We start from the raw sequence: 27,093 nt of genomic DNA on the forward strand, positions 1-27,093 counted from the left end.
AAAACTGCAAAACATTGTAGTAAAATCAAGCTTTAGAAACTTTAGAACACGTAATCACAGAAAAAATGTGTTTTCACTAATTTTTTAACTAAGTTTTCCACGCAGATCGGACGGACATGTGTGTTTTGAACACACACACACAGAAGAACGGACCATGTTGCCTTTTGATTGGTCTAAACAGGTTTTTAAAGCCCTACGTAAAAGTCTAACAAAGTCAAAGAAATCTTATTTTTTCAAGCTTATGCCTCCTAAAACCTATACAGTTACGTTTGCATAAAATTGCATACACACATAAGAAATATTACGTGCGTTTAAAGCTTTTATGCTCGCGTTCAGAAACGCGCTTTTTGAACTTTGTGGTACATCGTAAAAATCAGTTGCTAAGCAAACACTCATTTCTGCTTTTGCTTGAACCTTGCGCCCCAACCTTGTGCCTCGAACAACAAACGTAGTTGCAACGTCTTCTTGATCGACAGACATTTATAACTGATCTTTTAGAAAGAATTTCTATCCTGCGCAAAATTGTCCATAACACTGTATAAGAGAAATCCACTACCAATGTTATGACAACGAAAGACATTGAACTAAGATAAAACCTGTAAAGCGATCATTTTACAGAACGTATCTATCCATCTGCTTTCTGCTTTTGTAGCTACGTAAAGTGAAATCTTATGACGTGGCGAAACTCAGATCAATTACATTCAGTAGACTGGAGTCAAGGTACGAGCATGGTGAGGCGGAGATGTGAACGCCTTGAATTTCAAGTTAAGATAACCAGACAATTTGCCTCAAAAGTGCAAATGTGTTCCCGGTGAAATACACACAGAAAACTGTCATTGTATTTAAATTTAACATTTGTCATCTAAAATGCATAAAATGCCGTTTTCTCTCTACATACGTATCGCTTACGTAATACACTGCTTTTAAGAAATACTGTGTAGGTTATGGTAACTACAAACCCATTATTCCGAGCTCACGTTCATGAAATATTCATGTAAGTCACTGGAGTACAGGTGAACGTAATTCATCTAGGTATCAAAGGCACGCTATATGCTGTCTGATATAGCAGCGCGATAAGGGACATGGATGTCAAGGGAAGCGTCGAGATTTCCGGAAAATATTTTAACGCATTTTTCATTTAGCTGGGGAGCGATACGTTAATTTAGCTCAGAATTAGAAACCTTGTAATACCTTTAGCATTAACGTTTGATATAAATCACCCTTGTCTAGTTTTGATTTACGATGAGCTGTATATTGGTCCAGCCAGCGGTATTCCTGGCTACGGTTGCCATTCGGATGAAAATGAGTTTGACGCCGACCTTACGCAGAAGCTATTGATTAATTATTGCTACCTGCAGTATCACCAACTACTGCGACAGGCTATTTGCATAGATGACAATGCACTATAGTTGCAAAATTAAAAGTGTACAATTGTTCAAAGCCCCAATTTGGTCTCAGAAACGCGGTTAAAATATATAGAATATGGCAATATAGAGAGTAGCCTAATAACCCAGGATTTTAGCCTACTGTAATGTTACGATGTTTCAGCCGTTAGAAGAACACTAATTGTAAATTAGATCAAAATATCATCGACCATTCTATTAAAATTTCAGCAGCGTTTTATTGGTTAGATTGTTTTGAGCAGCATTTAGTCCTAGTCGATAATTTAATGGATCAAATCCGAAAAAGGTTTTCGGCTTAGAGGTCAGAGGCTATATTGCCCAAGTTTATTGATTACCTGTACGCTGGCCTACGCTTGTGTGATTGAAACCAACGTACAGTACCTTTAAATACGAAGTCATTCAAGAAGACAGTTTTGGGATAAGAGACGCAAAATTGTTGATAAACGCTGCTCGGATTTATGATGTCATGTATTTCTGTGAAATGTTTTTACATAATCCACCTGAATTGCCTTTGAAAGCAATATATGTTTTAGCAGTTTTTTTGAAGTTAACTTTTACAAAATATAACTTTATATATATGAAAATTCTACAAGCTTTTTTTCAATAAGTAACATGGCGTCCATGCAGTCAGCGATGAATTTTTTGAAGAGGAGATTTTCGGACAACAACTTCAACGCAAACCTCCCAAACGGTTACATGGTGGATGCGGAAGAAGAAGAAGAAGAGCAAGAAACATCCGGGCCTTCTTCCTTACAAAGTAGTATTGCTTCCATCACCGGAAAAGTTTTTCCAGCGGTACAACAACAAGCACAAAGCAACAGACAAAATGCAGGACAAAGAGCAAGTACTGGTCAACAACACAGCGGTGAGTTATACAGGTCATACAACTGTGGGATACCTTGAAGTCAACTGCATTTTATAGCTAACAGCTTTTACCAAATTTATACGTAAACTAAGCTTTAACTGAGAGCTGCAGAAACGGTCTTTTTTAAGTTCTGTGTTGTTTTGTGTCGTAAATTGTTGCTTTGCGTTTTCCCAAGGTCGTGTAACAGCTTTTATCAACAAGAATGTGTAAACTTTTATGGTTTGTTTTAAGGATTTGTTGCTTTCATGTGTTTTGTTTAACTCAGTCTTATAAATCAGCGTAGAAAGGGTCGGTGCAATAGATAGTTACTGTTAGTTTCAATTTATATCTCAGCATAATGAAGCCGCTCTTTATGTATTGTAGATATGCGTAAACCGAACGTTGGTCTATGTGTATGAAGTTAGTGATGATATTTTTGTGATATTTGTAGTAATATTTCTTTCAATATAGTGATATTTCTGTTTTTTCTGTTATTAAGTTATTGCAACAATTTGGTATAAGAAAGCCATTCCAACTCTCCCCAAGTTAAGTTAGTAATGATGCAGAAGTTACTGAAATTGTTGATCTAAAGATGCTGAAAACTGCAATTATTACTCTTTAACTTGACAAAATAAGCTCATTTAATCAAAGCTTGTTGTTGGTTTCATTAGGAGTATCAACAAGTGGTGGAGGTTTTTTTGCATCCCTGGCTTCTGGGAACCCACTGGCAGCTTTGAAGCCAGACAACCAGGACAAATATAAATTGATTCTTGTAATCGATGATCAACATACCGACTGGTATGTTAGAATGGTCAGACAATAGAAATTTTAATATAATTTTCAAAATTTCACCAAGGCACATATTTCTTGGTAGCTTATAATATTTGTAGCTGTTTCATTGTGGGCTACTGTTGCAATATTTCGTTTTCTTGTAGGTCAAAGTATTTCAAAGGAAGAAAGCTCCACGACGAATACGCAATTAAAGTCGAACAGGTGCATTTTATTTTTCTTGTCATGCTGATTGCAAAATCCTTTTAGGTTGTACGAGTACATTCAGGTTTGAGCTCTGTATTTGGATTAAAATTACCAACACTTTGCTATTGTAAGGTTTATGAATAATTTATTAAAAGAAAAAATTTAGCTCAGTAGCCAGTGTTTAAATCATACAACCGGTGAAATTAGTCAAGCTTTATCAATTAATATTAGATAAAAATTTTAATCGTGGGTAGGCTTTGCCTAAAGAAACCAAATCTTTTATTAAATTTATCTGGAAGTTATAGATCAAAACGAATTCAATTTTTCCAACACTTGACTGGTGTGTTTCAAATTTTGTGTGAAAAGTTTAGCTTTTATTAAAAATTGGGTTGATTTGTTCTCTTGTATGAAATCGTATTTTTGGTTGAGGTTGTAAAATTTGCATTTCAGGCTGAATTTTCAGAGATCAGCTTATCAGGGCACAGTTTTGAAGGCACCACGGTAGATATTAACTGTCTGAGGAATGGACACCGCGTCGTTAAGTACGTAGGTTCTTCGCCACCTTTTTATCACTTTTAACTCACTGTGTTTCGATGTAACACATTTTGTTCCATTATTGTTTCGAGAACTGTTCAGTTTTAAAAATTCATTCATTTATTCATAACAGCTTTTTATTGGCCTTACATCAGAGTAATGTGGTTATTGTGCTAATGAAACCAGTTATAGACTTCTATAAAGCTTAAAGTTATTGAAATTTTCCCCGAGGGATATATATTTCTAAACCAAATGTTTCCTTTCCAACACCGGCGGCTTGTTTCTGACGATGATCACGGTCCTCCTGGTACTGTTTTACAGATCATTCAAGCCGGACTTCTTGCTAATTCGCCAAGCTGCTAGATCAATGGCTGCGGGAGAAGATTTTTGCAATCTCATAATCGGTCTGAAATATGGCGGAGTACCGTCCGTTAATTCTCTCCATTCCCAATATAACTTCATGGATAAGCCGTGGACCGTAAGTACATTGACAATATAAGTGCACATAGCCTAGAAAATCTGACGTCAATGCAAGATAACTTAGGTATCTTTTTGTCTTGAAACAGCTTTATAGCATTAATCATGCAAACAATCAGTTGTTAATCAATCAAATCATCATTTATCAGTCAAACAAGTTTAAATCTAATTAATTTGACCTTTTCAATTTACTTGTTTCGAATTAGCCAGTAAATTGCGCTTTCACAACAAAACTTTTACGCTTTCAAACTGGTCGATATTATGCATTCCAGCTGCTAGGCAAATAAATATACAGAAGGTTACATAAATTCTATACAGAAAATTGATCCAGCTACATATGGTCTTGACATATTCTGGCGATTTTAAATTTGTTATTGTTTTCACGTCACTGATCCTTATCGCCAATGTTTGCCGTATAAGAATTGTTTTAAAGAAAAGGAAAATGAATGTTGGTACTCGTTTTTTTAAATGTAGCAGCTCAGCATTCGTAACGGCTGTGTATAATTACTCGACTCTACATGATACCAGAGTATATCCACCATGTAGATGGTTCTTTGAAATATATGGTTTACTGGTTTTTCATGATATAGAATTAAAGATGGTTCTTTGGCCTTATGAAACGCATCTACTTCTTTAAATACAGGAGCAATCAGAACAGTATACAAAGGCCTCGTTTCATTATACAGTATATAACTCCTGCGGAAATCTTTTCTTCCAACCAATCTGTTTAAAAAAATTTGAAAGCCTTTGTGCTTTCGTTAGATAAGGTTTTAAGCATTTTAAATTGCTGCCAGTGGATTAAGAATCGATAAAGTGGATTGCCACTGTGCAGGCGCAGTAAATGAAAAAGGGCTATTTGTTGGTTGCGCCAAATTAATTGGGCTACTTATGCCAAATGAAAATCTCCGACCGATTTGTTTTCTGGTGCGTTTGGGCTGAGTTTGCCTACTGTAACCTATACGCAAATCTTGTGTTAAGTATAAGCGTCCCATTCTCCATGTTAAAATTTTATACGACTATCGTGGGATTTGTTAGCCTATATTATTACAAAGCAGGTTTTGTATGTGCGATCTTGCTGTTGCAAATAATTCTCAGTATAAATTCTATTTTCGGAATTCGGTAAAACAGTAAATTCATACCAATATTTCTGTTGTATCAGTAATTTCATAACATTAATTCCACATCATTGCTTTGTTCAAGATAGGCCTGATAAAGTCAATTTGCAGAGAATACTGCAAGTGTTTCAAATATTTGCAAAAATTCGTGCATGCTATTTTTGTATGCTACGGTTTTATCAAGCACAACCTCAAGTATTTTCAAAGTACGGCGAGGCCAATAACGAATTGTGGAGTAATAAATAAATAATAGCTACCATAGTTACCACAGCACGAGTTACAACCACTTGACTATTATTATACTTTTTTACCTATTCCAGTTCTCTCAATTGATTCGAATACAGAAGAAACTCGGATACGAAAAATTTCCGGTTATTGAGCAGACATATTACCCATCACACAAACAAATGGTAACAAATTTAATATTTACCACAATATAACCTCTGTTGTATACTGTTAAGAGTAGCAATCGATTTTCTTGGTGTGGTACTATCCTAAAGCATTTTATTTATTTGATCAAGTTTGGTAGAAATCTCGTAAAATAGTACAAACTGTTCAAGCATAAATGTGTTCATAACACGGGGTTGCAGTTATTGTTCGCTATTCACGGAAAAAAGTAAAACAAAGCCGTCTGTAAATGAAATGAGAAAACCCATTCGATGTTCGTTTTGTACTTAACATACTTATAAGCTGGCTGGTGGGACAAAACGTAGTGTCTTCAGATCTATCCAAATTTTTTTTGAGGGACTGCAGTCGGCATTCAAACTTTGCCATCAATCTGCACTTTAGCTGTATTTTCCCCTACAAATTACTTAATAGCAACAGCCAACAGTTGCATATAAGCGTTTTGAGATATGCGGATAAATTAATGCAGATGTTTTATGGATGGAATTTCAGCGTGAGGCCTTGTCAGCATATACACTAGGGATAAAAAAATCACCATTTAACATGTATATTGCTATATAGCTGTCGATAGCATAAGAATTCATTTTTCTGCGTTTGCCACTCTTTCAAACCATTGACACAAAAGCATTTCAGATTGTAGCGCACCGTTGTTTCTGTGACCGCTGTGTGGCGGTACAGAAGCAGTGGCGGATGAATTTGAAACTTGGTAGTTAGTACAGCACTGTATTTACAGCTCAGCAAGAATGAATCATCCTCAAAGGCGATATTTCGGTTTCGTACTTGCTAAACGATTAATCTAAAATCATTGTTGGTTTTATGGGAACGCATTTACAGATTTCACAGCCACTGCGTTGATTTAAAACATATTTAGGTATTTCAAAGTTAAACCAGAGCTACTTAATGCGAGAAAGTTCCGGAGCACTTTGTCCTAATGACTGAAAAAACTTTGCAAAACGTGAACTGGTCAAAGATTCTTTCTTGTCTATTTTTGGATTTTCCAATGAACATGCGTTTTGATTTGGAATTTCTGTTTGGCATCAAAACTGCGTGTACAGGTGATTGCTCGCGCCGTATCATTATTGTAATATGCACAGCCACGGCAAGTGTAAAATCTGAAAACAAGACGAAAAATGCTGTTTTGAGATGTTTCCCTCTGTTTGTTGAACTATGAGACCGATCTGAGAACGAAAACAGAGAACACATCATTAATTTTAAATTTTAATGAAGCAAATGTGTCGCAAACTCAAATCAAAAACTGACTGATAAAGATCAGTGGATAAAGTCTGAAACGGATGTTTCAAGACATGAAAAGGCAGAATTTGCTTTTATTTATTTCGATCATTTGAAATTAAATTTTATGATGTTTGCTCATAATGGAAGCGTTGACTACGTGCTGTCCGCGTCGGGTTTATAAACCAATTTCGTCTTGAAACGTCTGTGTAACATAAATATTTCATGACTTAATGAGGCAAAATGACTTGTCAGGAGCGAAACGCAGAGCAGTGGTTTCTACAATCGTGCAAAATAATACGTGTTTAAGTTTTCTGAGTTTAAAAACAAAAACACCGATTCTACTTAGTGGGAAATCTAAGTCAGAGTAAACAAAATTCGGAAACCGCGTGTCAGAAAAATAAGTATCCCTGGTAAATCAGCAGTCATCACGCCACGCTGTGTAAGCTTGAAATGATTCTTTATGGTGTTAACAGATTACCAGAAATTCTATACGTTGTTTGTCACGTCCATTTACGTGTAGCAAATCACCGACGATACTTTCTGTTGTTGTCACGCTGCGTGCTTTTAAACCTTGTTGTCAGCTTCGGTTCTTCCAAACATGTTACCAGCATTTATTAAAATTTGGCAACATCGTATATAATGCTTAGCTGTATGCGAGGTATCTGACGTATTTAAACGCCCCATTCCATTAATGCCGAGATGGCAAAACATGAACCATTTCTAGCATTCCAACAATATAATTACATCGACACCATCGCATATCAATGATGGATAAGGAGTAATTAGCGCAACCTTTTATCAGTGAAGTTGTTAAGTAAGTCGACATTCCCACAGGAACGTACCGGTGTACAGTATCAGCGAGTGTCAGCATCTGTTAGGAATAACCATGAATTTAGCGAAATATCAAAGTCGACTTTTATTGCCTGGACTTGTCGCATAACATTGTTAACCTAAATGACCTTTTTCATTTTTCATTTCGCAAAAGAAGTGTTGGAATGTTTTTTTTTGTCCTTTGCTGTACTGTACTGTACGGTACTGTTACATCACCCATACTGTCGTAACGTTGCAAAGTTAAGTTACTTTCCTTTCGATTTTGCGAACAAATCATTGGATTGTTGCTATGCTCGCATTTACTTTGTCAACAACATCAGTATTTAGCTTGTCTTTCCAGCCTGGACTTTCAGTTCCAATTATAACTTCATCGAGTTTTTATTTGCATACATTTGTTGAAATTATATTGCTTTTTTGTTTGACACTTGTTTTGCTGCCTTGATATTTGCCAACTGTTGTAAAATCGATAGATTTTGGCAATTTCCCCTTTAGTTTTGCAAATGAGTTTTCGGTTATTTGCACTCTACGAATTTAGAACCAGAATTGCATAATATAGAAGTAATAACTATATATTTTACTCGGGGGTAAATAATGTGAGAGGTTGGTAAATGGCATATTGTGGTTGCGAGGGCTGTAAAACAATTGTAAAAGTCACTTTTAGAAAACGACGCTTTTTGATCACGTAAGCCCACGCAAATACAAACGCTTTGGGTAAACAGAGATATTATACCCATTTGCACCCCCATACTATTTTTCGCTTACTCTGTGGGCGGCCTGATTATGACGGGTGATATTTCCATCGCCCAAGCGAGGCGAGAAAATTGTACTTTTCCTGCCTGAGTGACTGAGTAAGTGCTCGAGTGTATCAAATGTACCCCGCCGGTGCGTTTTACAAGCCATCTCTGTTTCCTAAGTGACCCCATGGGAAAACAAAACTTCCTGTTTTTATGTGAGACCTCTCCACTCTACAATAACAATGTCCATCCGTATCAACCTGAAAGGGCCTACTTCGGAAATCTACTCATTAGCACATTGAACTGTTAGACTCGCTGTGGAGTCTATTACAGACCAAGAGTATACGAGCTTGTCGTCGTTTAAACAATTTATTCAGTTTCTTGTAAACTTCACATGAACGTGTCAATGACTGTAAAGCGAACGCAATTGCCACAACTGATCAATGCACTTTGGTTTTTTAATGTCATGTTACAGCGATGCTTCGTACGGCCAGCGCACAAAAACTCTATGCTTTCTACCTGCAGCACCGGCGCAAAAACATTTAAAAACACAGTGCATTTTACAAACAATATCGGCGAGACAAATTTAAAGCGGGGTAAGAGGCCTGCAGGTAGATCACGAGTCGCACCTTGTCGTTTAAAATCAGAAACATTACTGTACGGTCTTTGCTGGGCAAGCCCACTGACGTAAACGTCGAAAAGATCGCAAAGTTCCAAGTCTACCATCTGAGCGATAATTTACACTGCTTTGCTTAAACGGGTTAGGGCATAACATCTGTTGGGCGATTTTCCTGATGTGTTCTTCTTACTCGGTCGTTATGTCTTCTCTTTCGCTTGGCAGATTTTGATATGGCTTTCCACTCGCACATGCCACGCCTATCCGGGAAGCAGACGAAATCATTGAAGTTCATCCCGTATTTTTTCGTCATTTTACTCGTCCACACGCATTCGTTCAGACTCTGTTGATCGTTAATTTTGACTTTAGTTAATACCTAGTTATATATTAAAACCTTTGGTGAATTATTAAACCCTAGTTGGTGAAACGTAAAAGTCATGCCTTCAGCGGAACTGCAATGTTGTAAATCAAAAATAAGTCAATGGAGGATTTTAAACCTACCGTAGCCGAGCAGTCAGACCAAATACAGGAGGTGACCTTGCAGCCAGCATTGCAGGACGACACCATTGCCTTAACCTTTTTTCTCTCGTGTCTTCTTTCAGATTTGGCCAAACTGTCCCAGTTGACTTTGTGGTCGCACAGACCGACCTCAAGTCGTCCGTCTCTGATGAAGCCTGTAATTTAAAAATTGCTCTTCAAAAGTGTGAACAGATTATATTGATGGGGCCTAAATGGTTTAAGGAAATTCCAGTCTAACTGAACCCCTGTACGGTGTACAATTACAATGTCCAATAGGAAGCGGTTTTAGACAGCATTATCACAATCGGAAGCCGACATTTTTATCGTGAAGCGTTGATGCTATAAGCTTATTTTCGGTTGCCATGGCTACGACAAGTGCTTTTTCCTGACGTCTCACCTGTCACCAAGTAAATTCCCTTCAAGTTAAACTGCGTTCCACACATGGATTCCTCTGGCGCTGTGTAAATGTAGAATTTTTTGCTTTTTGCTCCTTTGGTCGTGAATCCCTTGTAAGCCTGGGATGTAAAAGCGACAAGATTAATAATTTAAAACCCGACATCAAGAATTCCATTGTATATCTAATCCGTCATTTTTTATAATATATGTTATCCGGTACATTGGTAATAATAAGGTACGCTATTAGACATTCCTACACGGTTTTAGGAGGAAACTGTTTCGTTTTTCCGTTGTTGTTATAAAGAAAAAGTCATATTTTGTATTGCACTTCTCGCCAGTACTGGAATTGTATGCTAAGACTACTGTAGTTTGCCTCATATTGAAATGGTCGCAACAACATACCCCTGTCCTAGACGTACCATTAACTGTGCACAGACAATAATTATAATTGTTGAGAAGTAAATAATGGGGAAAGGAAGTACATAGCTCATAATCTGACTCCACGTCAAATCCTATGGCGTGGATAATAAATTTCAACATATATTAATGTACAAATATTTCAGACATAACGTCACTGGCGACATTTTCCGCCCTTTGCCCGGTAGGCGCCCAACTCAATTCCAGTTTCTTTATTTTGTGGACAAAAAAATCGATTAAAAGTATTCAAAATGCGTTTCCTCCGCATTTATTCTGAACAATGTTGCATTGTCGTTGATACTTTTTTAAAATAGGAGGAGTTTTTTTAAGGAAATGTTAACATGGTAATGTTAGCAAATGGTTAAAATATTAACATGGTAATGTTGATATGGAGCAAATATTTACCGCAAATTCAACGAAAAATTCGATTCCTCTCATGCTTTCGCAAGAAACCAAAAAAACATTTTCTCAAATATTTTCGCCCTTTTAGAAATCAATTTCTCGTTTATGTCTTTTTTTGGCAAACATTACAAACATTCACATATGTATCGGCATCACAATGTGTTAAAACCCTACCATGCTACAAAACACAATTGTTGTTCCTATGCCCATAATACGACACACCAGATTTCATGACAATTAATATGGAAGAGCGGATTGCCTTTGTGTTTAGGCCTGACTAGTCATACTACTATGGAAGCATTGAAACACACATTGCGTTATCATGTGCGAACAACTTTAAAAGGCATTATAGCTACTATGGTCTCGCTTTCTATATATCTGGCCTATGATGATCAAGTGGAAGGTAATAATTAATCCGAAAAAAGCAACCTATTCAAATAATCCCTGTTATATGATTGCCAAGTTTTAAAAACTTTAGCTGTCAAGATTCCAATCATTAGCGACAAAATATGCTGGAACCACTCACTTTGTAAACTTTCACTCGGTACCGGAGGTTGTCAGCAACTCTATTCCAATTTTTGTCAAATACTTCATGGACAATGACGTCCTTGCTAGATGCCGTGGGAACAAGCTCTGTGGCGCCTGCATCGAAGGTGTTATTTTAAGTCACAGCTACATAGCTAGTTGGCGTAAAACTGCTCATATGATATGTTTATGCGCTATCGCCGTTGCGACAGTGAACTCCACAGAATGACTTGCCGTTGAGACGGCCTACAGTGGGCAGCAGGTTTTGTTATACCAACAATTTATACGTGAAGTGGGTCTTGGATGGGTTTTATCAAAAGCAAACTCACCTTCCTCGACTTTGTTGTCATCAACACCCGATCTTGATATCACATTTATCAAGCTAGCTGCTCTTGCCTTCTTGTTGTGACGCTGACGGACGTAAGACCGGCTCTTAATTTTCACAAGTGCCACTGCAAACAATGTAAGTGTTGGGTTAGGAAAATACTGTGTGTCGCTCGACATTCGAAATAACTACACGGACGTTCTTCATTCCTTGGAATGCACGGTAAAATATTTTTACTGCTTAAAAAATAACCAGACTTGGTCAACGTATTGTAGGATTTCCTTTTACGCTGTGGTGTAAGTTCATTGAGGTTGAAAGCGTTTTGTGTCGTTTTGCGGAATTTCCCTTCTACGCCTGTGGTCTCTCACAAAATTGTCTTTTACACCTTTCTAGCAGCTTGACGTGTTCATTAATCAATTTTTTCTATATTAAGATGATCACGTGGTGATTGTTTGCTCGCCCACATTGCCATGTCACGTGCTGCGTCATAAAACGACAGTCATCTGTTTGATTTTGATTTTTATTGGACTTGTACTCGGAGGAGATTGTTGTGATATTTAAACAACACTTCTAAAATCTGGGAGCACGACATATGGCCGCGGGAAAGTGGCCGCGAACAAACTCACCGGGGTCAACTGAACGTGACGTAAATTGACCGCAGACAAACTGACTGTGACATAAACTGGCCGGCGATCAAATTAACCGTCGATAAATTGGCCGGCGATCAAATTAACCGGCGACAAATTGGCCGTCAAAAGGTCAAAATTTTAAACTCGGTAGTATATGATATGTAAAGTAAATATTTGTTTGTAACTATTTCCTTTGTTTTTAACAAAATTGTTTTTTATTTCAATACACATTGAAACGTTTATTGAAATAAACAGAAGTGACTAGATAGTGAATTAGAATTTTGACCTTTTGACGGCCAATTTGTCGTCGGTTAATTTGATCGCCGGCCAATTTATCGACGGTTAATTTGATCGCCGGCCAGTTTATGTCACAGTCAGTTTGTCTGCGGTCAATTTACGTCACGTTCAGTTGACCCCGGTGAGTTTGTTCGCGGCCACTTTCCCGCGGCCATATGTCGTGGAACCCTAAAATCTGCTGGTACTTTTATTGTTTTCGTTTGCGTCAATACAGTCAAGAAGGCGCCAGTAGAGATCTTTATTTTTTGTTAAAGATTTGAACTTGAATGGCAAATTACAAACGAAAATGGCTCACGATACTAGTGTCAACGTTAAATGCCCCAAAAACTCGACAGATCTTATTAGAACGACAATTTCTTTTCACCAGTTTGACTTCGAAACAAAATAAGAGTTTTGAATCTCTCAGTACCGTTGCTTTTTGTTGTTTGACCATTTCATTTAAAGTGAATTATGTAAGAATAGTATAATCGAATGTGATAATCTTTTTGCTCTTGTAGGTAGTTACCAAGGCGATAATATTCAAGGCTATTTGTTACCAATAAATTCCTTGTAGGGCCACATTGAAAACATAACTTGAACGAAGGTCTTTCGAGTAAATAATCTACTTAACTATTACCACAATGGTGATAGCTAAACAAGTGATTTAAAGGCGGTCCACAAAGAAGAACTTCAAAAAAGATTCCACTCTTGGTCACTGCAAGTTCGTGTGACCGCACGAAACTATAATGAACACGAACTTAACAAAAAACGATACCGCGACAATTGTAATTCGTTATCGTTAGATACAGGGTGTTTTACAAACTTACCAAATGTATCTTCTCTGCAAATGGAACCCTGCGCATGACTGAGCAAACACGAACAAGATTCCCCGACCACCAGCAAGGTTGCCAGCACAAATAATCCCAGGATGAGATTTCTAACCACCGCTGTAGTTGCAGGCTTTCGATTCATGGTTTCTCTTTGCAAAAAAATCGTTCAAAACAAAGTATTAAACTACTTTTCCGTTAAGGCTTTTGAGTTTTTTAACTTTCAAAGTGATTATTACATTTGCTTCAGCGCGTTTTTATACTCAACGTCGCCTTACCAGCGAAAGAAAAAGGCAAATTTAAGAAAAAATGCGATCGAGTGTGGGAGATGGGTCACGTGTTTTTTGCCATTTTACTTACAGTTCGATACCCAACCAGCTCCTGTTGGCTTTGTTGTGTTTTCTCTGTTACGTAGTAAACAGTTACGCAGTTATATAATACGTTCCTACCTACGCCTACTACAGTACTACCCAACCGCAGTGACTGGATCTTATTTGTATCAGATTAATACCAGATTCTTGTACGAGAATTGCACCTGTTCGTTATCACGTGAGTGTAAAACTCCGAAACCAAACACCACATTGTGCACAGAGGTATTGAATAAGTTATTTTCTCCTAACCATTCACTCTACGTTTTTGCAATGGGTGCTTTGGTGTTACTTTGGAAATTTACCATTTCTTTGGAAATTGAAAGTCACGCAAAGGGACGCCAGCAATCAAATAATCCTACAACAAAAAGCGTCGTGTGTTTCAGACATAACTTAATGGGCTACCTATTTCAAAATTACGCTTAGTTGTTCAAGGGAAATTTTATGAATCAACGCCTTAATCAAGTTTAACTTTTCGCCAGTTTCGGTGTAAAATTTCGTAGAAAAATGTTAAAAATCATCGCGATTGACAACGACATTTTTCACAAAATTGTTGCTATATTTGAGATTCAACTTGTTTACGGTCTGGAAATCAGACAGTTTTCTTTGACGTAACATACTCGTATACTGTCTCTAACTGTTTTTTTTTTCACACCAGGGCCCACTATTGGGAAGGCTTTTTAGGAAAGTGCATTCGAGTTTCCTCATATCGACTTCCCGTTGAGATAGCGTTAAGATGTTTAAACTTTACGTAAGTTGTATCGTCTCAGCGTAAACGAATCCCGATTCGGCTGTTTATGCGTGTTCTGTCTGACGAAATTGTCGCATTTTAGCTTCGTCAAGAACCCTCCCTAATTTACTTTCATGTTTAAAACGTTTGATTTAAACCCGTTTGAAGTGGACGCTGCGCGTTTCAATCAAGCCGTTTTGATCGTGTGAGCTTGCAGACGCCTAGACTTTTACCGTCGGCATTCTTGTTAGTCTAAGCTGGGAATTAGTCGATCCTGGTAAACATTCTAAGGTCAAAAAGAATGAGTACGAACGTGGTATCGGTCAACATTCAAAGACTACGACAGCGATGGACAATAAATCTGAGCTGTAGCGCACCGGACATTCGGTTTGAAATTTTGTGTGTTCAGGTGGGCTTACGTTCTGGCCAAACTTTGCGAGCAGAAACGTATAGCGTTGGGTAGGTGGTAAAATGTAGTCATGGCTTATGGTGTACGGTAAACGAAACGTCAACTAATCGTTGATTACTTTGCTCAAATGCTTCCGACTAAAAGTGTCCGACAGTGGAACTATGCAGCCTTGGGTGTGTTCTGTAAAACTTGGTATGACTTTCATGTCCACAGCATAATCCCATGTATTATTTTTGATGGAGTCATTCTCGAGTTTTTCACTTGACGAGTAAAATTTCTAGTTTAACATTACATCACAATAGGACATCGTTGTCTCTTATTAGTTAATGAAAAACTGAACACAATTAATTATTTGCGCATCTACAGTAAATACCAGTGACGTAGCCATTAAGGTCTCTGGTCGAAGGTGTGGTCAATCTCGCAAGCTTAAGGTCATTGGAATTTTGAATCATCCCCCATAGTTCTCACCAATAACACTTACAGGGTCGCGTCACTGGCGTACATGTACCGCGTTTCCTTTCGCCAATTACGTAATGCAGGTAAAAATGCAAGAATGACGTCGTATTTATTACTGCGGTTGGACGGGTTATTAAGTTTTCCACTTGAAAAGAATTGTTTCCTTTCTCCTTATATGGAAGTTGAGGAAACGCAAAGTCATGTTATGTCAATAACGTTACAATACCGCACCATTTGGTGAAGATAAAATGTCATGACGTATTTTTATAGTTGTGTGCAAAAATATTGACTGATTTTTGACCTACTTTTGCAAAATAAACATCTCGGCTTCATAAACACAACGTTTTGTCCGTTTTTGAAAAGGTGGTTGTTCATATTTTTAATAGCTGTTAAGCGTCAGATATTCACCAAAACACATGAATTATTTTTGAAAAGTTTTACGCAAATCTTATCACTTGAAAAACTATATCGTCTATTCGTTTGATATAGCGTCATGGGACCATTCAGTGCAAGTGGTTACATTTCACTATTTCTTTTAAAAAATTACGTAGATTCAAAAAAATTACTGATAATAGCATTACTTTGTAGGGTTAGGTTACCAACAGTGCTATGACTACTTTCCCCTATTTTACGTCATTGTAGTTTGGTAATTTAAAAAAAATAAACAAGTTACGTCACAACGCAGCCGACCCAACCCAAAAATACTAAATCATCCCGAGAAAAAATATCTCAACAATGCTCCTTTCATGATCATTTACAAAATCCGGATCTAACATGATTGTAATGCTGCCTATGAGAAAAGATACATTCCGAATTTATATACCAGATGTATCGGCGCATGCGATTGTAAGGAGTGTTTGGTTTATACGAAATGACGTTGAAACGAGTCGAAAAAAAATTGCGCGTGAAACCTTATTTTTCGTTTAAAACTGGTCTAATCCGGCTTTGAACCAGTTTTTCTCCTTTTTTTGCTTCATCACCACGTAATCCTGCCAATGTGTGGCTTGTGATTAATTACGTACGGTGGATACGAATCCAAGGCAAATGTTTAGTGACGTGGTACAGTGTGCAAATATAACTAATCAGCTTTATGTGCATTTTATTTCACAGGAAAGCGCTTTTAAAAGTAACGACACCGACATGTACAACATATATTACAAAGACAAGAAACTTTACTCAAACAACTACAACATAAACTTACGTTCACTTTTAGTTGCTTCCAATTTTTCGCAGTTGGTCGAAATTTACCGTAGAAGCGATCACTGGTGAAAGATTGATCTACGTTAAAATATGCTGAAAAGCATTGTTGTCTAAAAACCAATTAGAGGTTTTTATTTGTGAAAAAACTCTTTAAAAAATTACAATTAAGTTTACGAGTAAGTAGCAAAGTTATTTCTTACGAATGCTTGCGCAAATACAGTAATCTCTTCTTTGTTTGCGAACTGTTTTAACACCTACTGTAAAAGAGCTTGAAAACAACATTTACTTACATGCACCTTTTCGTCAGTACATTGCGTTATACGTTATCGACCATTAGCATATGTTACGCCAATTGAAAGCTGTCGGAGATCATTGCGTTGCTTATTATAGGATGAACGTTAATGTGTGTTATATTTAACTGTGTTTACCATATGGCCAGTTAAAATAGATTCCACTTAACGCATGAAGTATTTAGACCGCAAACGTATACATTGACGTGCAATCGTTAACACACCAGCTGATTGCAAGATAGGATTGAATATACCTGGCGTTAGTGGCGTAGCAGGGTTTTACAGTATTGAAATTGGTTTTGAGCTTTAAGTTTACAGCGGTCGTCATATCGACTTTTCTATACCACAACCCACAGAGTTTATGGGACCTGGAAACTGTAAACGTGCTTTGGCGTACACAATCGCTATTATTGATGACGTAGATACGATACAGCGTGAAATTGACCGAACGTGTTTTGACCGCTTATAGTAGGGCTTGTTTGGGCCACGCCGAACGACACACCGCTTCTAATTTTCTTTCCTCAATGGGCATCTTTGTTGACAGAGAGCGTGTTGGCAATTTCCAAACCTTACTTAAGCTGACATGATCGCTCTCCCAAACCCAAGACAAAACGAGCTTGGAACGAAACCACGAAATACTGCAACGTCACCATGATATATTGGGCAATGTGTGAAGTGAAATATTTGAATACAAGCGTCTCTAGTATATAGCCTACCTGGGTTTTTATCCACTACTTTTCTATTTAAACCTTGTACACTGTATAAGGTTCTTGTATTCTTGCTCTAGTACTGCAGGGCACGCAACGTCGCTCACTGTCTTAAGTATTATGGTAAGTGCTGTACCGATGACTCTTTAATTTTCCAAAACATCCCGTTGTCACTCAACAGCTTTTGCGAGACCATCCCAAGTGCTATGTTTGTGCAAGTAGCTCATACATCTTATAGCAACGGGAAGTTGTAATTTGTTGTCGAGTTTATTATGTACATTGGTTATCAGTCAATAACGAACTCCCGGCAATACTGATTCAGCGTCTGCACTTTCGAGAACGCACAGTTATAGCATTTCTCACTTATCTTCAAGTACTGCGTCTGTTTTTCGGTCGGTCGGTCTCAAATTTTGTGCCATTATCGAAAAGGTTCCTGTTTTGACGATTTTGAATCGATTAACGTGTTGGTATTTCGAAAATGGCAAAATGTAAATTTCTTGTCGTCCACTTCCGTGGGAAGATTTTTGGTTATTGATTTCATGGAGTCGTCGCTGTTTTACGCGAAATACAGTGAATTTATTAATTTTATCACAATAAAAACAATTCTTATGGGTCGATGGCGATTTTTATAAACTTTCACAATTTCTGCAGATTTTCTACAGGTCTTCTTATTTGGATCTTTGACAAATTGTGGGTTGCTTGTACAAAGAAGTGCATAACAACGTAACCATCCTAACTTAAATAGTAAAACACATGTTAAAGTGACGTCAGTAGATATACGAGTATTGCAAAATCATTTATCGTTGTAAATTTACAATTACGTCATAAAGTGGAATACCGTAAAAAATCCTTTGCACACCTGTAGGCGGTAAGTAAGTCGTTCCGCAAAGTTTGCTTTGAATAAAAACAGTCCACTTGTTTATGTGTTTGTGGTTACCTCAACCGGCTAAGCCCGCTTGTTTGTTTGCTTACCGTTAAGTTTCTATCGTGACGTCGACTTACGTCATGGCATCTTGCGTGCTGGTCTGTCCGTGGGTTGCAGTGTTTTTAAGGATTGCGTTTAGAAAAAGTCTGTTTTGTCTTTCGCCCAATTTCCAGGGTTGTTACTTCCGAATTGGCAAAGTTGGGAGAAAAGAATGTTTCCGAATATTTTTACAAATATATTGTCTCATAAACACAACTCCATTTTAGGGATCGAATCACGTGTATGGAATTCTTCAAATCTCAAAGTTTAATATTAATGCATATAGAGTTTCTTTCTGTTTCATCAACAATATTGAGAAAGAACAACTATATACTGATTCACCTCATATCAAGTTTTTAGAATAGCCGACGTTTCTCCTATATACAGAGGACAGTAGCTGGTTGGCGTATATTTAGTTTGCTTGTTTGATGGTTCAACTGTTGTATTCACTTTTACACTTATCTCTGACCGCAAAAGCACTAATAAAGTGAGAAATTCCTTACATGGTCAACCTTTCATCAAAAGGTTGTGTTTGTCGTATAATAAAGCCATCATCTGGTTATATTGTCCCGAACAACACTGCCATATAATCGAAAAATTCGTTGTCCACGGCTCCACACAGTTTCGCTTGTGCGTACAACTATACGTGCTACAGCATGTCCCGGTACATCAATTTCAATTTGTACGTCGAAATATCGTTTTATCGCCATTTACTACAATTTTTAACAAATAGTAGGCAAGGTAGGTTTATTGTCAACGGTTAATATTTAAAGTTTTCTTGTTTGTTTTTCTGATAAATTTCCCAACACTTGGGTTACCAGGAGAAATGTTATATTTAAGATGAAAACATATATATAGTAGTACCATGTGCGTTTTAAAAGAAAGTGAATAATGCATTTATTGCTAAGTCTGGTAATGCTTCTTTTGTACTTTGTCTGCTTACATATTTGAATATAAGTTCAACGAAAACATAGCTTGCTGTATTTCTGACCAGGCAATGTAGACTAAATGTTCAGTTCCCTAATCAACATCAAATCATCTTGACTTTAACTCTTGAACAACGTTATTGCAGATTGTTTGGATAAGGCTTTATTAGGATTATCATTTTACAAAAATTAAAGACAAAGCACTTTCGGTTTTACAATTACTGTATATTTCCCAATAAAGCATACCAGTGTAATAAACTACATTCTAGCTACGTTTACTTCATTGTGTAGGGATATAGCGCAACACTGAATATACGTGACTATGCAATAGAAACATCATTGATAAGAAAGTGCGTCAAACTAAAGGGTTAATAGCATGCAACGAAAATCTGCAATGTTACTGATATGGCTGGAAGTCCCGTGTGGTCAGACAAAACAAAGAAATTTACAAGAAAATGTACAAAAAATCGCATGAAAGAAAAAAACGGCACTCAAAGGTCTGCGGGTGTCATATCAGGATCCAGAGCATTGTACCATTCGCATACGTCTTTGTCATGTTTCCTTTTGTGAATACAAGAAAACTGAATCGCATTCTGGTGAAGTAGAGTGTACTGGTCATGCCAAATGCACTGGTTTGACAAAGGAACCTATACAACAAAATACGTTTGTTATCGCGTTAGAAAAAGTACGAAATATCCTTAAAACCTTAGCTTTGTAAAACATGCGTGAAAACTTCGTCTAGAGTACAATAAATGAGCTTCGTAAATCGGATGTTAAAATTTTATAACAATTCCGAAAACTCAGGAATAATATTTTGGTACAAGGTGCGGTTGGTGTGCACCTGACTATATTAAAAACAGCAGGAATGTGAGCAATTGAGTTACCTCTCCGTCGCACCCATAGGTGCACACCTTAATGTAGCAATCATGACAGCCTTTACTGAAACGGTGTTTCATGTTACTCGTTAAATGGTGTAATTGGATTAGGTCAAGGCTGCCCAGTTCAAGCTTAAAATCCGCCTGCGATACGTGCAAGCCGTACGACTCAAATGAACCTGAATTGTGAACAAAACAATAGCAATTTAGAGATATTTTACAATCTAACTAACTAAGGCATAAGAAACGTGCAGAGTAAAAAAAAACTTACTTACCCATAATTAAGTAGGGGGTTTTCTTCTTCAAGTGCATTTTGCAAAGGCCCCCGTGCGGAGGGGTATAAAGATACTGCGTTTCGTTGCTCACTTCTCCCTTGAACACCTTAAAAACATTTCCTTATTACGTCACTTTTTTATTTGAGCACGTGCGGCGAAAACTATGTCTTCAATAAAAAGTTAGCTCGGTTCTTTATATTTTTCAATAAAATATCTCACCTTGAGAATAGTTATCGAATACTGGTTCATCAAAAAACCTGGGTTCGCTTCGTTCTGTTTTGGAGCGCCTTGAGGAACAAACAACCCACCTAGCGGAGAGTTAAAAGTTCAAAAGTAAATCCGACTGGTGGCGCTGCGAGATTTCACATGAATGAATTCACATACCTGGCAATGCACGGCCGGGGAAACGAACACGTTTTTCGGGACGTCTGCCTGGGCTGCGTTTTTCTCGGTGTCTTGGCTCTATAAATAAAAATAAATTTGATATCAGTGCAACAGGCAAGCGACAACGTTCGGCGAAATGAGAGTATTTGTTCATCGTCTCACTCGTAAAAAAATAACAGGCAATGTAGCTGTAGCAATATGCGGTAAAACGAAAGCTTTCTTAAAAGCCAGCATACAAAAAAATTTGTTTACCTGGTGCTGCATGCTCTGATCTGACACCTAGCGGTTTTCCATTCACACCCTGAAATGTAAAGTATTATGAAAGCGTTATGTTGAAGTGTTAATCTTAAACTTTATCAATCATCTGTTAAAACACTAGTATCTTGTAAAGTAGCGCGCGACACGATTAGGATATTTTGCGACATAATATTAAAAACAAGAATTTTTAAACCGTTACCTCAAAATGCTCCATTGTTCCGGGCATCGCTCCATTCGGACCAAAGTACATGGAAATATAACCTCCTCTTCTGGCTGCAGCAGTCCGGATTACATCTTCATTGAAAGATGCTCCATTAGAGGAAGATGAAAGTGAAGCAGGATCATCATTGACAACCTCTGCCGGTAGAATCTTCGGCTTTCGATCTTTTCTATTATTCCCGATGGTGATTCCCAAATCAACCTCTTTTCGACCTCTTTGTCGTGAATGATGACTGGTTGAGATTCCATTCCAGTGAATCTCGCGTCCGGTTTCTGGCGCATCTCCGGCTTCATCTTCTGATGGAGGATCATTCAAAGCTTCTTCTTCCGACGCTTCAACTCCCTCCATGTCCAAAGATGGATTTTCATCCAGGTGTACAGGGATCACTTCCGGGCGCAATATGGCGGCGGGCTGCTCGTTGGAGATGATGGGTTCCGGTCTTACCCCTTCAGGGACCTCCTCACTTCCTTCCCCCTTACTTCCTGCTTCTACCTCGTTTATTTCTTTCTCTTCTTCGACAAGACGATTAACATATTCAAAGGAGCCATCTTCGTGCATCCAGACCTCTCTTGATTTTCCAACCAGGATCTTTATCACTGAGCAAAAATAAATTAATTATTAGGATGTTGGTATTAAATGGGCTTATTGTACTTTGCATCCACAACTTTATCAAAATTACTTGCCAAAAGCAAAATATTATATGTGTGATTTGTCAAAAGTCTTTGCGACAACTACTAAGCTCTAAATCACGGGTGATCGGCAAAAAAACAAACAAAACACAAACATTCATGAGTAAATTGGTTTTGGATGCTCTGTGTAGCTTGGCTGCAGCACGTTTGTGCTGATCGCAACCATACAGCATTTTCGAGGCTTGACCTTTGCTTTTTCCACGGCCTTTTGCTTAATCCATTGCCAAGCGTTTATTTGCTTTATTATCATGAGTCATAAGACCGCAAAAGCTTTTGCAGAATGTACAGTATTTTGCATGCTACTATCCCGCGAGAGAGTAACAGCGAGTTATGAGTCTTGTATTTCAACACGTACATAATTATGACTCATAGCAACCTTTAATCTTTAAAAACCAACAAATCAAAGCAGATTAACAGATACGCCTTATACCACAAACAAACTTTCTAGTTGGTTAATTGTTACAGCAATACCTTGTTAGAAAAAACTTTTCTTTACATTTACTACTACAACTGGCTTACCGTAATCAGCCTGGCAGTATTGAACTTGCGGATGTGTCAACACCGACATACAAGCATCCGTTTCAAGTGACAACCAACCGGCCAGCACAAATGCAATACACGGCAAAATCTTCATCTTGCAGTTACGAGTGACTGAGTTACTTTTACCGACTTACGGCCAAGCACCTACCGAAAATGGAAGTTACAGCAAAGTTTTCCTCTCAACAGTTCCATATCAAATTTTGAAAGCAAGTCGACTATGGCAACGGAAAACTGCTGGGGAGATCTTATCGGTTATAGCATGATAATAAAGTAAAGCTTGTAAGGTCATCAAAGTACACTAAGATATTATCCAAATGCTGTTTGATCACCCTATCTAAGCAAATATGAGTTCCATAGCAGAGTTTAATCATTAAGCCAAGTTTCAAATGTTACGCTTTGTTCCTCACGTACTAAGCAATCTTGTCCTGTTCACCTCTATTGGTTTTCGGTGTCTCCTGCAAATTTCGCAAAACGTATCGTGTTATATATGCCAACTTGCTTTTTCTCTTCACTGCCTAATAGAGCCTACATCTCAATTCAAACCTGTCTTTTAGAAGTAGACATTAGGAAGGCATTAGGTTTGTAAACGGAAATGTGTAAATGGAATCAGTGTCTAGGAAGTTGTTCCACACTAACGTCTGAAAGCTGTCATTTCTACTATTTCAATCTAGTAGTCTATTGCCAAGCCATTAAAGATAGCTATATTGGAATGCGATTTTGAAACGTTTTTCACCACCGCACTTCTAATGCTATTGCGTGGGAGTGTAAACCACAATGCTGACAAGTAGTTCGTAAATCCTCCCCGCATTCGAACCTTGAAAAAAGCCTTCGAACTTGTAGTTTGAAACACGTCGCGTGACCGTACTGATTCATCAGTCGCCCGGTAATGAGAAATTATGTTACAGGCTTACCAAGGGCCGTGCGCAAATCGCTTTTACGTCAGACAGACCATGCTTGTGGTTGACACTTCACGCGAAAACAAATCAGTCTTGTTGATGGATGTTTCCAAGGTCGCTGGCTCGGAACCCGCCCATGACATACTTTTGAAAGAAGAAGGTAGCGCCTTGTGTGTTTACCAAGCAAATTAATTTTTTTGCGAAAATGCTTTTTGGCAGACCTTAGTCTGATGGTCGATTGGTTGCCGTAAATGAAAAGAACATCCTGCGAGTTTCACAACATTGAACTACGTCAGAATTTCGTTTAGTTTCAGGATTATATTACATTTACAGTGTTTAAGGTACAATTATTTTCGCGACAAATAAAAGATAAAATTTTTCAAAATGAATAAAATTATTTTTCAGTAAAACTTTTTGTCTCCTTTCGTCTCAAGTTAAATGATTCATAATGGACGTCTATAAATTTGACTAATTGATCGTCTGAATGTAGACACGCGTGTTATAAGTATGATATATTTTTCTACATTGTACACAAGCTTTTACTACCAAAGCAACACCCTGAAAAAAAAACAGTAGAAAACCTGTAGTTTAATTAATGATGTTCCTCCGGTTTGTTATAGCCAATACCGATTACGAGGTCATTTTATCTATTACAGCTGACGTCATCCTATTTTCCCGCGGTACTCAAGATCGGCCACACGCATCGAGGAATGGCCAAGTTCAAGGTGGAAAACCACTATGAGTTTCAGGACGTTGTCAGCGCTGCAGCTCTTACCGAAGCCTACGTCGTTGTGGAACCTTTCATCGACGCAAAATATGACGTCCGAGTGCAGAAAATTGGCGGAAATTACAAATCGTATATGTAAGTGGAGATCGCTATCTTATTCTATTGGACGTCAGACCGTTTTCTTTGACGTAAGGTGGCCTTATTACGTCGTAAACTTTACGTTGCCTTGCGGTTACTATTCTAGTTTCCTAAAAGGTGTTTGACCTTCAATTGCTTCTATTACTGATGTCTTTGCTCCTACCGGCACCGGGTACGTCAAATTCAAAGCAGCCAGTAATAAAACAACTGAATGCCATAAACAGATGACGTCACGCCACGTGACTAGACTGGGCATTCATTAGTATTTTTAAGCGGTCAAGGGGAAGGAAAGATGTAATATTCAATAGTAATAATAGTAACATCCAATTAGTTTGCTACTTCCCCATACAAAACTTCCACAATTACAGTACTTATATATATTTGGAATGGTTTTAAAAGTTTCAAACTGCCATATTTCCTTCTAAGTTAGTATATTGCATTTAAACAGGCAGTATTGCTTATACATGAAGAACATTTCTTATGAATTTACACTCGCCTTTTTTCGTCGTATGCTTTTGCTCAGCGCATTCTCTATTAGGTAACATATTGCCAAAGCTAAAGCAATATAGCTTTCATGCCGTCCGTAGCTTAATTTTCCTCTTTTCCTCAAAGATAAGCACTACCTAACCTCCTGTAAAATTGCTAGATTGAAATCTCACCGTTTTAATTAAATATCTCATCCAAAAACGACTCTTTGACAAACAGACAGTTTCATAGCTTTGTTATAGTTCATAGTTAGTTTCATAGCTCGACGCCTCTGAAAAAGGCAATAAAAAGTTGTCTCTCTACGCGCCAAATTTATGGTGTAAAAGCAGTAAAGAGATTTTAAAATATTTTTATTGCTTTAAATTGCCCATGAAATTTTATTGCTTTAGCAGTTTGCAGAAGCACTTTATGGTGTTTTAATACCAGCTTACCGAAGAGTAGTAGTGTGAATAACAAAAGAATGGAGATCCCTTGGTAAAGCTCAATGTGAGATATTAAAGTTTTACAGACGCACTTCCATATCGAAGAACTGGAAAGCAAACACGGGTTCTGCAATGTTGGAAGAGGTGGCGGTGACCGAACGTCACAAGCTTTGGGTAGATGCATGCAGTGAGATGTTCGGAGGACTCGACATTGCGGCGGTGAAGGCTGTCCACGGAAAAGACGAAAGAGACTATATCATAGAGGTAATAATGAAGTATGTCCTGTTTGCGTTATATACCCAATGTTTTTTTCCTTTCTTACACGACTATATGCTCATGGTGTTATGATGCAGTATGTCTCTGCCGCATATCATCAACTAAGCCCAGTACTTTGACACATAAACGCATTCCTGTGTTCACAAGGTTTTTCTTTCGTTTTCTCAAAACAACCCCGTCAAAAAACACCCCACACAGAACTTAAGCCACCAGCACGAGCATGTTGTCCATTTCGTAATCTCCTTGTTCCGTCATCCCGTAGAGGGATGAACCTTCATTCACTCTATTCGCTCTCAAGGTCACCGATTGCAGCATGCCATTGATCGGCGAAAGGCAAGAGGAGGATAAAAAGCTGATCACTGATCTGGTAATGCAGAGGATGGCCGCTTGCATCAGACCGCATCCAGATATCGCTAACCAGCATCAGCAACGGTATTATCAGGGTATTAGGTAACCAATGACGTGGTATACTTTCACATATCACGTCATAATCACGCCACAATTGAAACGTTAATAAAGTTCATAAAGTTTGTCGTTGTTATTGACATTTATAGGATTAATTATAGTTATTCATCAACGTCACATCGCTACAACTCTTTTTTATGACGACATTTAATACGTAGGGAACAATCCAGCGGTGTACGAAGATCTTACAACCAACATTCGCCCTGGAAGTCATCAGCTTCTGCCCCTCCCTCCTGCCCCCCGTCCGGACCGTCAAGCTTAGTCGGGTCAGAACCCTCATCTCCTACCGCCACCAAGCGGGAGAGTCTCAACACAGTTCAGACAAACTTGTCTGCTGGTGACAACCGGGAACGACGTAGATCGCGATCCAGAACGATCAGTGGAGACGAAGAAAGCAAGGCGGAAAAGATAAGGAGTATGCGACAATCGTTCGCTTACTTCTTCGGGGATTAATGTCGTACTTTGGAGCAGTATTTTATGTGTTAATCTAGTGAGATCTGTATAGTACCTGATGTACTTCGCGTAGATGACTTCTTGTATTTAATTTGTGTTACGTTGTTAATTTATGATGCAATATGCTGTGTAAAAGGAATATTTTCATCGTTAACTAGTCATGTCATGAAATTAACGGTCTAGTCTAGTCTTTAACAAATAGGTCTTGTAAACGCATTATAAGAAACGTGTGTCATTTCACAAAAAGTAAAAAAAAAGAATTTGCAAAAATCCCACTAGCGTCATACTGTGTACCGACGAGAAAAACTCAACCAGTTTAAAAATTGTAATTTTAAACTTGGCATGCTTGGTGGTTTACGTCGTGTTAATTTACCATGTTTTTGTTCATAAGTTAATAAAGTTCTGTTGCCTACAGGCGTGAATGACACTTCACTGGTTTGATGATTCCACAAGTAG

The 27,093-nt window shown here is 37.9% G+C and overlaps 3 protein-coding genes across 4 annotated transcripts; 1 reads left to right on the top strand and 2 right to left on the bottom strand.

The window, feature by feature from the left end:
- The first annotated feature begins 1,941 nt into the window (after positions 1-1,941).
- On the top strand, positions 1,942-27,074 carry LOC143459289 (synapsin-2-like). Of its 2 annotated transcripts, none has more exons than XM_076956371.1 (10): positions 1,942-2,268; positions 2,919-3,045; positions 3,183-3,240; positions 3,673-3,764; positions 4,078-4,234; positions 5,669-5,758; positions 24,327-24,532; positions 25,530-25,707; positions 26,018-26,169; positions 26,343-27,074. In XM_076956371.1, exons 1-10 carry the CDS (start codon positions 2,016-2,018, stop codon positions 26,635-26,637), a joined length of 1,608 nt encoding a protein of 535 aa, XP_076812486.1. In that variant the 5' UTR covers positions 1,942-2,015; the 3' UTR covers positions 26,638-27,074. The 2 variants fall into 2 exon arrangements, with proteins under 2 accessions (XP_076812486.1, XP_076812487.1); XM_076956372.1 differs by having other exon boundaries at positions 26,018-26,151; positions 26,343-27,073.
- LOC143460234 (metalloproteinase inhibitor 1-like) lies at positions 8,908-13,720 on the bottom strand. The gene is made up of 6 exons (XM_076957665.1): positions 13,484-13,720; positions 11,756-11,878; positions 11,428-11,543; positions 10,084-10,201; positions 9,669-9,841; positions 8,908-9,510 (listed from the first exon to the last, which is right to left on the bottom strand). The coding sequence occupies exons 1-6, from the start codon at positions 13,626-13,628 to the stop codon at positions 9,313-9,315; spliced, it is 873 nt and encodes a 290-aa protein (XP_076813780.1). The 5' UTR covers positions 13,629-13,720; the 3' UTR covers positions 8,908-9,312.
- On the bottom strand, positions 19,681-22,918 carry LOC143459291 (uncharacterized). Its single transcript, XM_076956373.1, has 8 exons — positions 22,754-22,918; positions 21,525-22,141; positions 21,320-21,368; positions 21,068-21,145; positions 20,903-20,991; positions 20,684-20,789; positions 20,418-20,587; positions 19,681-20,180 (listed from the first exon to the last, which is right to left on the bottom strand). Exons 1-8 carry the CDS (start codon positions 22,866-22,868, stop codon positions 20,025-20,027), a joined length of 1,380 nt encoding a protein of 459 aa, XP_076812488.1. The 5' UTR covers positions 22,869-22,918; the 3' UTR covers positions 19,681-20,024.
- Positions 27,075-27,093: the final 19 nt, after the last annotated feature.

The sequence above is a fragment of the Clavelina lepadiformis genome, chromosome 5 (genome assembly GCF_947623445.1).
Source record: "Clavelina lepadiformis chromosome 5, kaClaLepa1.1, whole genome shotgun sequence".
Lineage (NCBI taxonomy): Eukaryota > Metazoa > Chordata > Ascidiacea > Aplousobranchia > Clavelinidae > Clavelina > Clavelina lepadiformis.

What these genes read in the sequence shown, in the direction of transcription:
- LOC143459289 (XM_076956371.1), top strand. Translation starts at nt 2,016, where the DNA reads ATGGCGTCCATGCAGTCAGCGATGAATTTTTTGAAGAGGAGATTTTCG. An exon ending in TACTGGTCAACAACACAGCG is followed by an intron (nt 2,269 to 2,918) that starts GTGAGTTATACA and finishes TGGTTTCATTAG; the next exon opens with GAGTATCAACAAGTGGTGGA. An exon ending in ACCCATCACACAAACAAATG is followed by an intron (nt 5,759 to 24,326) that starts GTAACAAATTTA and finishes TATCTATTACAG; the next exon opens with CTGACGTCATCCTATTTTCC.
- LOC143459291 (XM_076956373.1), bottom strand. Translation starts at nt 22,868, where the DNA reads ATGAAGATTTTGCCGTGTATTGCATTTGTGCTGGCCGGTTGGTTGTCA. An exon ending in ATCAGAGCATGCAGCACCAG is followed by an intron (nt 21,146 to 21,319) that starts GTAAACAAATTT and finishes TTTTATTTATAG; the next exon opens with AGCCAAGACACCGAGAAAAA. An exon ending in CCCCGGCCGTGCATTGCCAG is followed by an intron (nt 20,992 to 21,067) that starts GTATGTGAATTC and finishes ACTCTCCGCTAG; the next exon opens with GTGGGTTGTTTGTTCCTCAA.
- LOC143460234 (XM_076957665.1), bottom strand. Translation starts at nt 13,628, where the DNA reads ATGAATCGAAAGCCTGCAACTACAGCGGTGGTTAGAAATCTCATCCTG. An exon ending in TTGCAGAGAAGATACATTTG is followed by an intron (nt 11,879 to 13,483) that starts GTAAGTTTGTAA and finishes CATTGTTTGCAG; the next exon opens with TGGCACTTGTGAAAATTAAG. An exon ending in GGTCTGACTGCTCGGCTACG is followed by an intron (nt 9,511 to 9,668) that starts GTAGGTTTAAAA and finishes AACGATCAACAG; the next exon opens with AGTCTGAACGAATGCGTGTG.